Here is a 16,706-nt window from a genome sequence, read left to right as displayed (position 1 = left end):
GAAACCCTAGCTATGGAGGAGAGAAATTTTCAGCAGCAACTAATGAAGATGATAACCAATTTTGTGTTATTTTTCCCATTTTATTTCATTTAATATACAAATGACCAAAATGCCCTTACTACTAAACTTTCAAAAATTCCTCCATGTCCAACTTTTGTCCATAACTTAAGAATGGGTCAAATTGCTATTTAAGACCTCCTAATTAATATCCCAAAGCAATTTCATACTAAAAACTTCTAAAACACGAGTTTTACAATTTATTCGATTTAGTCCCAATTCTCAACTTAAGCGCGAAATTCCTAGAATTTCATCACGAAAATTTCATGAAATCATGAAATCATATCATAAACCCCAAAATAATTATAAAACAATTATTTCTATCTCGAATTTGTGGTCACGAAACCACTATTCCGGTTAGGCCCTAATTCGGGTTGTCACACTTGACATCTAACCAATGTGGGACTAAGCTTTCCCTTTTCCTCAACATAATTCACAAGTGGCTTACTTTGAGTATCAATTTCTCATTCATTACTCAACCATTTTGAGCATATAATATACCATTGTAAAGGTCTCATGGGGTAGAATATAAAACCATAATTTAATGATTCAAATCTCTACCTTTACTAATCAAGAAAATGCCTCAAAGCTTCCAAAAATCTATTTTTTTTCAACAGCTGCCACACTATCTTGACGAAATCAAATGGCTCTTCAATCCAAAACTTGTCTCATTAAATTGAAACCCTCTTGTAGCTAGTTGATGGGTAACTTAGTATTACTTACACATTAAGTATTCAATAAGTCAATATTTGTTTACATTTTGTTTTGCATGCAAAAATCGTTAAAGATAAATACAAACGATATTAATGTGAATAATGAAATTTTATTTAAACCAATTTGTTCGAAAATTTACAAGTACAAATGAAAAATAAACTAATTAAACTTAGGGTACTAGATCCTAATAGTTCCACTATTGCAGGTGAAGCTATGTCATTCATAACTCTTATACCCAGTGTACTGGCTTTTAGCTCTATTATCAATTGTACTCAAGATTTTAATACATTAAAGTATACAAGTGACGCACACATAGTTCGTTACTTACTCAGGATTGAGGTAAGCTACACCATGAACATTACAAGTGAATAAATTTATAAACGGTTCTAGGATTTATTCTACTTAGGTCATGTCTAATGTACTGTCAATTTACATCTATGTCTCTATGTGAGTCGTCTGCTCCGATACTCAAGACAAAGTATCCCCCTAACTAGACTTGATAGACAATATAATAGTTTTTAATTGATTTGCCCAATTTTGATTAAACTATGGACCATTTAAATTATCTAGTAATATAAGTTGTCTTCTTGCATTATTATCCAACCACACAATGCAACTTAATATTGGTTAAATGTTAGATAATTAGTGAGTTAATATTTAATTCGCATTTTACTTTGTGTGCAAAAATCGTTGAGAAAATTACCCAAATTATTTTAATGTAAATGAAAATTTTATTTACGGCAATTTGTTAGAAAAATTACAAGTACATTTGACGATGTTACTATACTAAGGGCACTAGATCTCAACAGCACCATATTCCAGAAAATGACCAATTAAATTGCCAAATTGTGTGGCCATCACTTCTGACATCAGACCATTTGATAAATCATGAAATTGATTCCAAAAATTCACATAAAATAAAGGTACCTGTAATGGATCTTTGTCATCCAATAACTGATTTGGAAATCAAACTAATGATTGTTAAAAGTCCATGGCCAAGCTATTAGCTAGGCAAATAGAAACATATGATTGATACGATATTGATACTTTGATAACTTGTAGATACTTAATTTTGGTTACCATTTCAAGAAATTGTACTACCAAGCTTAAAATAAATAGCATCGTTGCTTCACTTAATATCCATTCCAAAATAACAACTATTGTTCAAAATAGATGTTGTTCAGAACAACCATTATTTGAGGATATATCTATGCCAGAAATAGCTATGCTCAATCCAAGGCTTCAGTTTAGAATAACTATCATTTAGTGTCGTTGTCATTTGAGAATAGTTTATGTTGAAACTAAGATTTAGAATAGCTCTTGTTTAAAACAATTATGTTTCAAGAATAACCATATTCAAAACAATTATTGTTTGGAACAACTTCTATTTTTTTTTTTAAATATTTTAAAGAAGAACCATTATTTCAAAACAACTCTTCCAAAAGCATTATCACAGAACAACTCATGTTCAGAATAACTCTAAGTTGAGAATAACTCACATTTGGAATAAGTCAGAACAACCCTTATTCAAAAACAATCTTCACCTTACATTTCAAGAGATGCTCTATGGAAGATGTTTCACAGGGTATCATTTCACCAAAGTAGAGGCAGAAATATTAACCCTAGAATATGGCAAAGTTCTAGGGTTGTCTTCACTCTTGAGACGTTCTAGAGAGCTTAGCTTGGTGGATTAGATATAAAAAAAGTTAAGAGGTTTCCTCTTTACTTTTTCTTGTAACATTGAGTGGTTCTCCCTTTCTCTTTCAAAAAATAGTGAACTCTTGCTCACTATTTGTCATCCCCATTATCATTATAACTTAAACTCTTTATGATAAAAAAAATATATCAATGCCTTTGTAATTGAAATCTCACTCTTTATTCCTAGTTAATGTTAACTTTGTTACTCTCATTCTTTAGACACTATCAATAAGAGTCTTTCACAATTAGTGAAAGGATTTTTGACACTTTTGGCATTTGGATCCTCCAAATTCTCTCAATTTATTTCCTTGCTCAACCTTTTCCTCAGCCACACACAACCGTCTTTCACCTTACAAATCACCACTTGTTGTTGTGCTCAATGTTACATGGTCTGCTTCAATATTCCTCTCTGCCTTCTCTTGATACATTATGTCCATTCATCTATGACACTTATTCTTTATACAAAAAGAATTAGAGGTGATCATGAGCCGGGCCGGGCCTAGACAAAATTTTAGGCCTGTCTACTAGGCCCGGGCTCGGTCCGCCCAAATATGGGTCTAAAATTTGTCCAAGTCAGGCCGAAATAAAATTGCTAAGCTCGAGCCCACCCAAACCCGACGACCCATCTTAATTTTTTTGGCTTATTTCATTAAATAAAAATTTTAAAAATATAATAAATCAAATATATTTAAAACATAAAAATAAATATTAAAACAAATAAAATGATACTAAAACAATTCTTAAAACAATACACAAATTGACAATATAATAAAAAATGGTTATATTAAAAATTTAAAATGATTAAAATAAAATAAAAATATATTAATATATAATTGGGCCGGGCTAAAAACTCTTACTCGAGGCCTGACCTGCTTTTTAAACGGGCCTTTTTTTTCCCAAGCCCAGCCCAAGCCCATTTTTCGGTCTATATTTTTACCCAAATCTTCCCATTTTTCAAGCGAGCCTTGGCCTGACCGGCCGCCCAGCTCATGATCACTCTAAAAGAACTCTTTACATAACTTAATTAAAACACTTTAAAATTTGAAAATTAATTTAGAATATAAATAGTAGTTTGAATACATCATAATTAACCCATAAAATCATTTAAATAACACAAGCCCAAAAGGAATATCTTAAGAAATTAATAATATAAAATCACCCGAAAAAAAAACGAGAAAGCAAAACACCTCCACATAATTAATCATCCAAATACCATAATTTACATAATATGAATAAATGATCCTAAGTTTGACTCTAAAAACTTAAGTATTAACTTATTTAAGTTTTGATTTGATAAAAATTAAAAACTGGAAGTTAAAAGGTTTATTCCTAAACTTAATAAAATTTAAATTCAAAAATTAAAATCAAGATTGACTTGAACTCAAATTTACTAATAAAATAAATAATCAAATTACAATTAAATAATTTATAAAAGTTTTATCAAGAAGTATTGTGTGCAATAGTAAGGTAAATTACAATTAAAAAGATAATGTAGGTTTGAACTTTGAAGACAATATTATTGGGAGAGACGATTACAAATACTAAACATGAACCATAAAACAGATATAGAAAATATAAAAATAATTTATAAAAGCTTTAATTATAAACTTTATTATATATTTTTAGTAATTTAATTATGTATTTTGCCTATTATAAAATAGTAAATTTTAATAAATGAGATTTACCATGATCACATTTAAATACAAAAGCCTTAGTACCTAATTTTTGTGTTCTTTAATCTTTAACCTTTTCTCATGGCGTTTCATTGTCTTCAACTTTTTGAAAAAATTATGTTATTTGAGTTTAAATTATTCAAATATAAGATTGAAATCGAAAAAATTCTTTAACTTTCATAACTTTTAAACCCTAAATTAATTAAATTAGAGAAATATAATACGTTTATGTGTGCTCTAAACGATTATAATAATATCATCCAGCTAATATTTACGTGAGATAATTTCTCGAGGCGTAAGAAAAGAGCGATGTTGCAAGGTCACTTAAAAGGTAAACTACTCAATATTTGATTTTTCATATGTATGGACCATTTTCGAGCAAATCAGTGCTCAAGTCAGCCATTCGCAAGTTGATTTGAAAGTAGATCAACGACAAAATAAAATCATAACCACGAATCGAAAGAACCAATATATTTTTAAGAATTAATATATGATGTTTGATTCGTAATTAGTTAATAATAAAATGATATTTCATTAATAACGTGGAATAAAAAATATTAAAAGATTTATAAATAAAACTTTTAAATTAATTTTAAATTTTAGTTCGTGTTTTAAATTTTGGATTTTAAGTTATGTTTTTATATTTTTATATTTTTTATTTTATATTAATTTTGATGTATTATCTTATTATTAAATTATTTTTAATATTTTTTACTATCTAAATTAAAAATAAATCGAGTCCACTCAATCTTAAAAAAATTGTCCAAACTTGAGTTTTTAATTTTACTTCTCGAGCAACCAATTACTCCAGGGTAAAAACTTGGATGGTTGGTCATGGCTAGGTGTGCGAAGGAGACCAATAATGCTCCTCTAATACCTTATAATATTTCAATTTTCAGGCATAATTTATTTTCTATAGAGAAAAATTATTATTTATATTGTCACTTTTATTCAAAAGTTTTTTTTAATTCATTTAATTGGTTTTTCTTTCAAGTGCATTTTTATAATCAACCAATACCACACCCTGTGCAGGTAATTCCTTGCCTTAGCTCAATTATAAATACCCATATCTTCTCCTCCCCCAATACATTAAACCAAGCAACTTTCTTGTTTTCTTTACATAACAGAGAATCAAGAAAAAATGGCTGAAAATGAAGGTTCCATGGGGACTTCAATGCATGGAGTAACGGGCAGAGAGCAAACATTTGCCTTCTCGGTTGCAGCATCATCAAGTGCCCCAACTGATAGCACCATGGCGAAATTTGCTTTGCCCGTTGATTCAGAGCATAGAGCCACAACTTTCAAAGTCTTTTCATTTGCTAAGCCTCACATGAGAACGTTTCACCTTGCTTGGATCTCCTTTTTCACTTGTTTCATCTCCACTTTCGCTGCAGCACCCTTGGTTCCCATCATCCGAGATAACCTGGATTTGAAACAGGCAGATATTGGGAATGCTGGGGTTGCTTCAGTTTCTGGGAGTATATTTTCCAGGCTGGTTATGGGTGCTGTTTGTGACCTAATTGGTGCAAGATACGGCACTGCCTTTCTCCTATTGTTATCGGCCCCCACCGTTTTCTGCATGTCCTTCGTTGCCGATGCGCAGGGGTACTTGGCGGTCCGGTTCATGATCGGTTTCGCCCTCGCCACGTTCGTGTCGTGTCAGTACTGGACCACCATAATGTTCAATGGGAAGATCATAGGGCTTGTGAATGGGTGTGCTGGTGGATGGGGTGACATGGGCGGTGGTGTGACTCAACTATTGATGCCCTTAGCTTTTCAATTAATCCAGCTAGCTGGTGCAACCCCTTTCACTGCCTGGAGGATTGCCTTTTTCATCCCTGGCTGGTTCCATGTCATTATGGGCATCTTGGTTCTAACCCTTGGCCAAGACTTGCCTGATGGTAACCTTGCTGCCCTTCAAAAGAGTGGTGAAGTTTCCAAAGACAAGTTCTCCAAGGTAAAGTCGTTAATCCAACAAAATTTAAACCCGTACACGTTATTCTTACATATGGTGCTGACCTGTTTTTCTTTTTTTCTTTTTAGGTTTTTCGACATGCCGTCACCAACTATAGAACATGGATCTTTTTCCTCCTTTATGGCTTCTCAATGGGCATTGAATTGACTATTAATAATGTCATCTCAGGATATTTTTACGACAGATTTAACCTTAAAATCCACACGGCCGGGACTATAGCAGCAAGCTTCGGCATGGCCAACTTCTTTGCTCGTCCCTTCGGTGGCTACGCCTCCGATAAAGCCGCAAGATTGTTCGGTATGAGAGGCAGGCTATGGATCCTCTGGTTCTTCCAAACCCTAGGAGGTGCCTTCTGTATCTGGCTCGGCCGAGCCGACTCACTCCCCATTGCCATATTAGCAATGATCCTTTTCTCGCTTGGGACCCAAGCCGCATGCGGTGCGACCTTTGGTGTAGTCCCATTTGTCTCGCGGCGGTCGTTGGGACTCATATCGGGCCTCACCGGCGCCGGCGGGAACTTTGGTTCGGGTTTGACACAGCTAGTGTTTTTCTCCAGCTCCAGATTCTCCACGGCCACAGGCCTTTCGTTGATGGGTGCAATGGCTGTCATTTGCACCATACCCGTAGCGTTCTTGCATTTCCCACAATGGGGAAGCATGTTCCTTCCGCCATCAAAAGACCCTGTAAAATCAACCGAAGAATATTACTACATGAAAGAATGGAGTGAAGAAGAGAAAACGAAGGGTTTGCATGAAGGAAGCGTAAAGTTTGCTGAAAATAGCAGATCCGAACGTGGAAAACGGGTCGGTAATGTGGTTTTATCCGCACCGACTCCGCCGAATTCTACGCCGGTCCATGTTTAATATACATATGATCAGTTTAAATCGATGTATAATTAGCTACTAAAAAACTGAGGTTATTTTGAGTGCTGCTGTCTTAATTTCCTCTACTACTAGTTTTTTTACCTTGTAAAATTATCCATAGTATGAGATGATTTATTACGTACGAAAATTTGCTTTTTCAATTTTTTTTCATTTATTTGTGCTTTAATTGCTAAAGAAGGATATAGAGGTTAGAGTGGTTCTACTTGAATCCAAACCTGATTTAATCATAAATAGTCTGGATGGGTTTGGATAGATGATATGTTTACTCAGGGTTAGTGTAAAAACAACGATAATAGTGAGATTAAATACTGTAACATAAGATAAAAAGTAAATTAAAGGCATCACACCCAATCACCCATCCAAATCCATCCTCAACTCATTTGAATCCGAAAATGAACTCAATCCATACTATACAAGTTAATTAGCTTGTAAGCTATGCAAAGCATGAGATGACTTACTGGGTGTGGAAATTTGGCTTTTTCAAGTCTTTTTTTCTTAATTTGTACTTTGATTGCTATTGAAGAATATAGACTCATATCTGCCTTGAAAATCTGGTTCCTTTGCCTTATCATTCATGCAATAGTTAGACTGATGAGATATGGTCTAATTATGATTTTAGTCCCTTTATTTTTATAATAATATTAAAGGTCTAAATTGATAACACCATTACTTACATGAACTTTTTTTTAAAAATAAGTTTAAGCATTCGATATGTCCTTGAAGGAGGCCAACTTTGTTGGGAGAAGTTTGTGACATATCATTTGTCACTCTCTCAAAAGTTAAGAACTTGAAGAGACAGTAGGTTAACAAAGTAAAAATGCCTCGTCAAGTGCTTGAAAAAGAAAACCAAGCAAAATTAGACTCAAACCCTTGCCTTACAGCTTGTAGGGCATTTTTGGAGAGAATGCTTCGTAGACTTTTTCTAAAGAAGTTGCCCTTCCCTTATTACAAGTAAATTATTATTGGTTAAATATGGCTGACTAAATTACCATGTGGCCTTGATTGTGTGTATGAATAATAAAAAAAATCAATTCCCATCACTTTAACAACAGCAATTGGTAGTGTCATCAATTTAGATCTATTAGAAAAATAAAAAGACTTGATTATGCTAAATTAAAGTTTGCTTAAAAAGTGAAAAAGAAAAATTAAATTCTCAAAATTTTGCATGACTAAAACCAGAATTAGGCCCATGAAAAAAGGAAAGATAACTTGAGAGACGAAAACCGCTATTTTTAATTGTATTATTATATGAGGTATTGAAATTAATTGATGTTCCCCAAGTTGCAGGAGAAGTTGACCAAAACATATGATAAGCTATAACAGTTTGTTTAAACGAAAGGTACACTTTCTTTTTTGCTGTACACATGCCCAAATCTTTACTCTTCCGTTTTGCACATTAATTAATTCATCTATTTTAGTACCGCAGAGCATATAAATATTATTTTATTTTTATTTTATATACATTTAATATGATGGACGAAATCAGAAATTTTTAGAGAAATTAAAATTAAATTAAATATTTTACGATAGTAAAAATATAATTTTATTATTTTAATAATATATATTTTATAATTTTAAAAATTAAATTAAATTTTTATCAAGAGGTCAAAATGTAATTTTGTTTTTATTAATTTAAAGAATTTAAAATTACGGGATGGGTCACTCTAAGACAAAATAAATCTGAAGCAGTGGAAATTCCTGTTTTTTTTTATTTTAGTTTAAGAAAAATAAAAATTAAATTATTGAGATTTTTAATATGCATTAATTATATAAGATTAGATAAAATATGAAAATGAATCGGATGGTATATGCTGGGTGTATTCTACCAGTGGCATTATGCAAGTTTCATGCACCTAATTAGTGTGGGAATATTTTTATTTAAAATTAGCAAATATCAATTATTGGCTAAATTATGTTAGAGGTCACTCAACTATAATATTTTATTTTTAGTTATCCAACTATGAAAAGTTATAAAATACCGTTCAATTATTAATAAATTTCTTTTTAATCATCCAACTATAAAATGTTACAAAATGGTTACCAAAATATTCAATTTTATCTTTTTACTCGCCTACTAACTAGCGTAAAAATATAACCACCAAAGAACTTAAAATAATTAGATGGCAAAAAAAATTGAGTGACCATTATTTAAACAATATCAAATCAATTTTCACATTTTATATATAAAAAGTTTGTATAATGTAATTCTTTCCTCAAATTATCAAATATGTTTAAAAATAAATAATTGAAAATATTAATTTTAAGTTGGGTTTTTTAACGAATTATTAAACGAGACCCTGTTATCTTGATTCAATTTCTTAAAAAATAAATTCTTATTAAATAGATATATAAAATTAAGAATAATAAATCAATTTAACGTGTGAATGTAACGTGTAAGCTTTAGATTCTGCTTAGAAACTAAAATACTTTTCATTTAATTAAATTATTTGCTTCATATGAAAAAGGCATTGAAAATTATAAGAGTAGGTGAGCAACTCAGTAGATTCTCAATCCCGGTAATCTTTGAATGAAGCAATCCAATGGTACCAATATTTCAAAAAGTCATGTACTTCCACTCTATCTACCACCCTCTTTTCGAGGATTTAGTACATGACTAAAATGAAAGTTAAGTCTAAACCACGTTATTTGCATTGAGTTGCTAATATCTTCCTCTAAAAGTCTTTGTACATGTGACGGTGAATTAACGAGTTCAATCAATTAATTCATTCCACCTCTCATTGCCTTTGCGAAGTAATCAGCAGCATTGTTACTTTCCATCAAGACATGTCGAAGTTCAACTTGACATTCTCTGCTGTTACATTTGAAGTTAAAAAGAGAGAATTTTATTACATTGCTAGCGGGAGTAGTCAAAAGTTAATAGCTTTGGCTACGACATGGGCAAGATCATTTGGAAACAATGGCAGCATAAAGCAAATGGTATGCAAGTCAAGGACAAAAAATAGTTGGCAAAGGCTTGAACTGAAATGGGTCAAGATTAATATTGATGGCTAGATGTCGACAAGCAGACGGAGAGCTGTAATAGGAGGAGCGTTGAGAGGGCCAGGCAGAGGGTGGTTGGTGGTTTTGAAATGGTAACAGGTATAACTGATATCTTCCAAATTGAAGCTGGACCAGGCAGAGGGTGGTTGGTGGTTTTGAAATGGTAACAGGTATAACTGATATCTTCCAAATTGAAGCTTCCTCTTAACGCTCCTCCGATTGCCGCCCTCCGTCTGCTTGTCGACATCTAGTCATCAATATTAATCTTGACCCATTTTAGTTCAGGCCTTTGCCAACTATTTTTTGTCCTTGACTTGCATACCATTTGCTTTATGCTGCCATTGTTTCCAAATGATCTTGCCCATGTCGTAGCCGAAGCTATTAACTTTTGACTACTCCCGCTAGCAATGTAATAAAATTCTCTCTTTTTAACTTCAAATGTAACAAAATTCAAATCATACAATCATTTCAATTGGTATTTATAAATCTTTACCTAAATTCGGGTTGAGTTAAGTTGGATGAGTCACTCCATTCATGAATAATATTATTCGTATTTTGAGTCTTAATAAAGTTTTGGCAATACCGATCAAATTTAAAGTCTTAAAAATTTAAGCACTTAAATTTGCTCGAGTGTCATATATTTATTATTTTATATCTAAGTTTAGATATTTTATTGTTTCTCTAATTCTTATTAAAGTCGAATGTCCAGCACTAATAAATAACTATTATAATAGAAGTAGATATTTCAATTATAATTCAAAAATTTAATTGGGATAACTTGAATGTAACTCTGGATTTGAATAGAAAATGTTCATAATTTAAATAAAGATAACTTAAACCCAAATGATCCGGACAAAAGATAAATTGAATAAATAATCTAATTTAATCTGAAATTGAAATGATTCGATAAAAAACCCGAATATCCCAAACTCAAAATAATTTAAATTTAAAATATTCAAACTTAAAATAATCCTAACTCAAAATAACTTAAAATTTTTAAAATTTAAACCAACCCAGATTTATAATAACTTGAATCAAAATCAATCCGATAGGTTTACATAAAAGTGAACGAAATGGGCAATAGCAGGTGAGATTATTATCTTGAGAACTTAGAATTATAGTCTTTTTATTTGACAATGTGGACTACGTATTTGATGAACTCAAGTTCGCAGGAAGAGAAGAAAGAAAGAAAAACTACTTCCTACTTCAGAAAGTCGTACAATTTCCAACTTTTCCACGATGGTGTGTCAGATGAAGTTGAATAAGTGTTACAAATTTTTAGTATTTTTAAATAAAATCTCCAATTTCAATATTGTAAATGGAAAAAACAGTTTTGAAAATGCTTGCCTTCCTTCTCAATTGTCGAAATTTAATGTAATTACAGAATATTCAAAAAAATTATTACAGAATTTAACCTTAGGAAAATCTTTATTTAGGACTTAAAAGTTTTTCAACATTTTCAGTTAAGTTGTTACATTGGCAGCCGTTGCCAAATTTGAATAATAATCGTAAGACAATATTCCATACACATTATTTTTTACTTGTCATCTAAAATTTTTTAATCTCAAATCGTGATCTATCGGTTGAGTATTTATCATTTCCAAGAATAATTTTGATTTGAATCATTGTTATATTAAAAGACTTATAAATTTTTATCTTTTGCTTATTGATAATATGAGTTGTTACAATACGATTACGATAAATGAAACTTATGTATTGAGCGTCGTTAAGTATTATTCATTTAAAGATTAACCATAAAACATATTAGAGAAAATATATCTTAAAAATGTTGAAACATGTCATAAATCCATATACTTTTCAAAAATTTAAAATTTAGTCTATCTACTTTTTAGATTTTAAATTTCGAAAGTGCAACTGTTAATATTGTTATTTTTTGTTGTTGTTGTTAAATTTAAGTTCATTACAACATTTCTTTTTTTTTAATTACATGGCTATGAAGTGAGTAAATCGTTTTAATTCTAAAATGTCACACCAATAAATTTAACAGTTGAACCTGAAAAATACAAAAATTAAATTCCAAATTTATGAAAAAAATACAAGAAACTTACAGGATATTTTAAGCTCATAACAAATATAACTTGAAATATCATACGCCCAGCATGATCAACATTGAGGTTAAGCAAATTAAGAACATGATTGATAAGATGAGGATGTTATTGCAAGTAGAATGAATACAACTTTGGCTTATAATAATATGTATGCCAGGACGTTTTACTTAGAATTAGGTGTTAAATTACTGATTTGAGTCTTAATTTGATTGGTGTTGATATTATTGTCAGTGCAGGAGGTCGTGGGTTTGAGTGCACTGAAACATATTATTCTTCTCTTTAAGAATCGGGGAGAGACTATGAGTAGTTTTAGACATTATAAAAAAACATAGATATAAGAAGAATCTATAAAAAAAAAGAATTAAGTGATAAGAAATAAGAAAAACTTTGTATAATCATATTAAGAAATCAATGATACAAAAGCCCATAGGGTCACACCACCCTCAAAAACCATGTCATGTAGTTAGCAATTTAATGGCCCAAAACTATAAAAACTAGTACTAGTAAATAAATCTTAAGAGAAAATATACGCTGGGTAACATAATCCTAGTTATACAAATCGTCTTGGTCACGCCCAGCAGCAGTTGCGGATGTTGAAAACTTGAATTCGGATCCGAAACCTCTCGACTGCTACAATGCCTGAGCAAATGACAAGTGTTTTCGGATATCGGCATCGCTAACACTCCTTCGAGCGGACTTCATGGACTCCTCGAAATGTGCAGCCTTGATTTTTGCAACCTCTTCCTCATCGATTGCCTCAGGATCCTCTCTTCTTCTCCTTTCCTTCTCTATGTCCTGCAAATAGTTCCATTTTGATTTAATGTTTAGTTATGAAGTTATTGACATCCCCCTAGCATCTTAAAACATGCATATCAAATATAGCTCGAGCTTTCTATAACCATTTATAATGAAACTACAGGCAGCAAAGTGTACCTTCTCAATGTTCTCTCTGATGGCATATTTGCATACTCGTTGGCAAATCTCAGTAATATCAGCCCCGCTAAAACCTTGGGTGTAAGTAGCCAGTGCACTCAAATCAACATCTTTAGAGACGGGTGATTTTCTCAAACAAGCCTTGAAGATTTGATGACGTGATTCCTCGTCAGGGAGAGGAATATAGATTAACTGGTCAAGCCTTCCAGGCCGCAAAAGTGCCGGGTCTATAATGTCGGGTCTGTTGGTGGCGCGGATGATAAATACAGTCTTTTTGGCTGACATGCCATCTGTTTCAGATGAGTTAAAATACCCCCAACACTGCTTCCTCTCTGCACCAATTACATAATGTCATCAGATGAGTTAAAATACCCCCAAAACATATGCATATAAGATTGAAGTCATTGATGGAGCAAATAAAATACCTGTATAGCAATTGAATCGAGCTCATAAAAGAAAAGGACACAAGGTGCAGACTGTCTGGCCTTGTCGAATATTTCTCGAACATTGGCTTCACTCTCACCGAACCACATGGTGAGCAGTTCAGGGCCTTTGACACTGATGAAGTTTGCTTGGCATTCATTCGCAATAGCCTTTGCGAGGTGAGTTATACCACATCCGGGAGGACCGTAGAAAAGAACCCCTTTTGAAGGTGGCATACCGAATTTCTCAAACTTCTCCGGGTGCTCCACTGGATATTGCACCGTCTGCCACAACAAACAGAAACACACAAACACAAGTGTTAGCAACAAGCTTGAAAGCAAATTTTATTAAAAAAATAAAAAAGAAAGTTAAGGCTACAAAGTGATGAAATAATGATAAACACCTCTTGAAGTTCTCGTTTAACATTCTCAAAGCCTCCAATATCCTCCCAGCTCACATTAGGCACTTCAACCACCTGAGTCACCAAATCAAGCACCCAATTTAATTTCAAATGAAAGTAAATCACTTACTGCTTCACGCAGAGCAGAGGGACTGCTAGTTCCATGGGCAGTTTGGAAATGCTCGTTTGTAAACGCCATTGAGTATGTCGGCATCAATGGAATCATCCTCCAAGTCAATCACATCCATCTTCTCTCTGATGCATTGCAGCGCAGCTTCCATGCATAAAGCAGCAAGGTCGGACCGACATTAGCATGAGTGTCATTTTCAATCCGTTCTAGATCAACCTCATCGGAAAGCTTCATATTCTTGGTATGGATGCCAAGCACTTCAAGATGACCGACTTCATCCTGAACACCAATCTCTATCTCCTTATCAAATCTGCCCATTCTTCTCAAAGCAGGATCGATGCAATTTGGACGATTAGTAGCCCCAATAACAATCACATGAGCGCTTGATTTCAATCCATCCATGAGAGTCAAAAGCTCCGAAACGGTCCTTCTCTCGACTTCACATTGGTCTTCTCACGCTTAAGAGCAATCGAATCAATCTCATCCAAAAAGATGATAGATGGAACATTCTTCTCAGCTTCTTCAAAGGCCTTCCTAAGGTTGCTGTCACTCTCTCCAGCCATTTTGGACATAATTTCTGGACCATTAATGCAGAAGAAGAAAGTTCCAGTTTCATTAGCAACTGCTCTGGCTATTAAGGTTTTGCCAGAACCCGGAGGACTGTAAAGCAGAATCCCTTTAGGTGGCTTAACACCGATTGATTTGAAAAGTTGAGGATGCCTTAATGGCAATTCCACCAACTCACGAATCTGAGTTATTTGCTTCCTAATGCCACCTACATCATCATAACTAACTTCATCCAATCTATCCTCATCTTCTCTTCTAACAGGTTCCCCCTCGCAAAAAAATTCGGTACCTGCTGCAACAACACAATACTGTGCTGGGTCGGTCTCCATAACCTTAAACTCGACACTCCTTATCCCTCCTCGAACCTGGAATAGGTCTCCTTTCCAAACATTACGGTAACAATCCGACAAATAAGCAAACAACAAACTAATGATACAAATATATAATACAAGAACAGCAATCATATGTGCAGGGAGCAGATTTAAAACTTACGCTTCAAGTATGTATGAAATAGATTCCCCGAAACCCTTCAACAGTATCGTCGATGGGAAGGATGTGAATACGGTTTGCGTACGGAATATCAGCGCATAGATGTACAGATACGACATCTCCAAGTCGAACTCTCAGATTTGACCGAACAATTTTATTCATTCAAATTTTTTATAACTCGCGTGTCTCATCACCACAATGCAAATGGTATCCTTTTGTTTCTTTCCCTACAAGAAACCAAATCCCATCATCAACCAGAGATAACATTAAAACTTTTCAACTAACATCACTTTATTCAATAAAATCTAACTATTACCTCAATATTCTAAAACTACAAAGCAGGCTTGATGTAAAATTAATTAAAAAGCTTTGAAACTTAATAATTCAAATAAATATAATAGTAACTCATTGTACCTTGATGAGAATAGTGTTCCCATGGAAAAACTGCAAGCTGTCTATGGTGTCGTGGTGGAAACAAATAACGGAGTTATCGTCGTCGACTGCTTCATCAACTACCTGTCGATTCGACGACCTTTTCCTTTCTAAAATTGCTGTCGAGTAATCTTTCGTCATCGAGTTGTAGCTATGTTAGGGAGACTCCAGCCAAGTCATTAATACCTGCAAGCTATTTGAGTTTAGTTAATAAATAAATAAATTTGATTCAGTAATTACCAAACTAAATTTAAGCTATTGATTGAGTCAAATTTAAGCTTAGTAATACTCGGTTCCAATGTTTTACCAGCCTTATCAAACTTTCCATTTTTAGTGTATATATGTTAAATATTTTATATTATTAAATTATTTTATTGCCTTTAATATATATTATTAACTCAACTTGATTATTAAATCAAGCTCGATCTTGAATATGTACAAACTTAACTAAATTCGAACTTAAAAATAGATATTTGATTTACTAATTTCGAGTTGAACTCAAAACTCGAATGAGCTGAATGATAGTTATAAAGTGACTTGCTATTGTTTTATCTTTTTACTCATCAAGTTTGTTTGATAAAGTGTTAATAAATAATAAAATAACTCAAAATAAACAATTAAAAAATTGGATGAAGGAATTAAAAGAGTTGCCTTCAAAATTTAAGATTAATCAATTAATAAATAAAATTATAATTTAATTGGTGGAAAGTGATAATTTATTTAGAAATGTAATTAGTAGAAGAGTGATTCTTATATTAACTTTTTGGGGATGTAACATTTTTTACCATAAAATTATAAAACTATTTAATTTTATATTTATTTTAAATACGATTGATTCAATTTAATCATATATTAATGAGAATAGATATATTAAATTACTTGTTTGCTAATAATAAATGTCACTAAAAATGTTAATAATAAGTTAACTTGTGTTAATAATAAAATCATTAAAATGTCAAATTAAAAATTTTATTTTATTTGATGGCACAATTTCAAATTTTAGTATCACATTTCTAATAAGTATATCAATCAACTTTTAAGATTTTAATTAATACTTTTCAAGAGACTAAATACTGAAATCTTACCATGCAAATGTACTAAACACCACTATAATTTTTACTTCATGTAATCAAATATAAATGCATGCAATCTTAACTCATTTTTAAATAAGATCTTAACCTTTCGCAACAAAACGTCTTAAATTTGATACCTTCCCCGTACCAATTTTCTCAATATCAGAATAACCTCTAGCCGCCACTTCT

The 16,706-nt window shown here is 32.4% G+C and overlaps 1 protein-coding gene and 1 pseudogene across 1 annotated transcript; one reads left to right on the top strand and one right to left on the bottom strand.

The window, feature by feature from the left end:
• The first annotated feature begins 5,228 nt into the window (after positions 1-5,228).
• Positions 5,229-7,128, top strand: LOC108482568 (high affinity nitrate transporter 2.3-like). Its single transcript, XM_017785698.2, has 2 exons — positions 5,229-6,099; positions 6,186-7,128. The coding sequence occupies exons 1-2, from the start codon at positions 5,284-5,286 to the stop codon at positions 6,978-6,980; spliced, it is 1,611 nt and encodes a 536-aa protein (XP_017641187.1). The 5' UTR covers positions 5,229-5,283; the 3' UTR covers positions 6,981-7,128.
• Positions 7,129-12,616: 5,488 nt separating this feature from the next.
• Positions 12,617-15,591, bottom strand: LOC108481583 (cell division cycle protein 48 homolog; annotated as a pseudogene).
• Positions 15,592-16,706: the final 1,115 nt, after the last annotated feature.

This window comes from Gossypium arboreum, chromosome 1 (genome assembly GCF_025698485.1).
Source record: "Gossypium arboreum isolate Shixiya-1 chromosome 1, ASM2569848v2, whole genome shotgun sequence".
Classification (NCBI taxonomy): Eukaryota; Viridiplantae; Streptophyta; class Magnoliopsida; order Malvales; family Malvaceae; genus Gossypium; species Gossypium arboreum.
The sequence above is the reverse complement of the archived record's forward strand: the minus strand, read 5'-3'. Positions and strand labels throughout refer to the sequence as shown.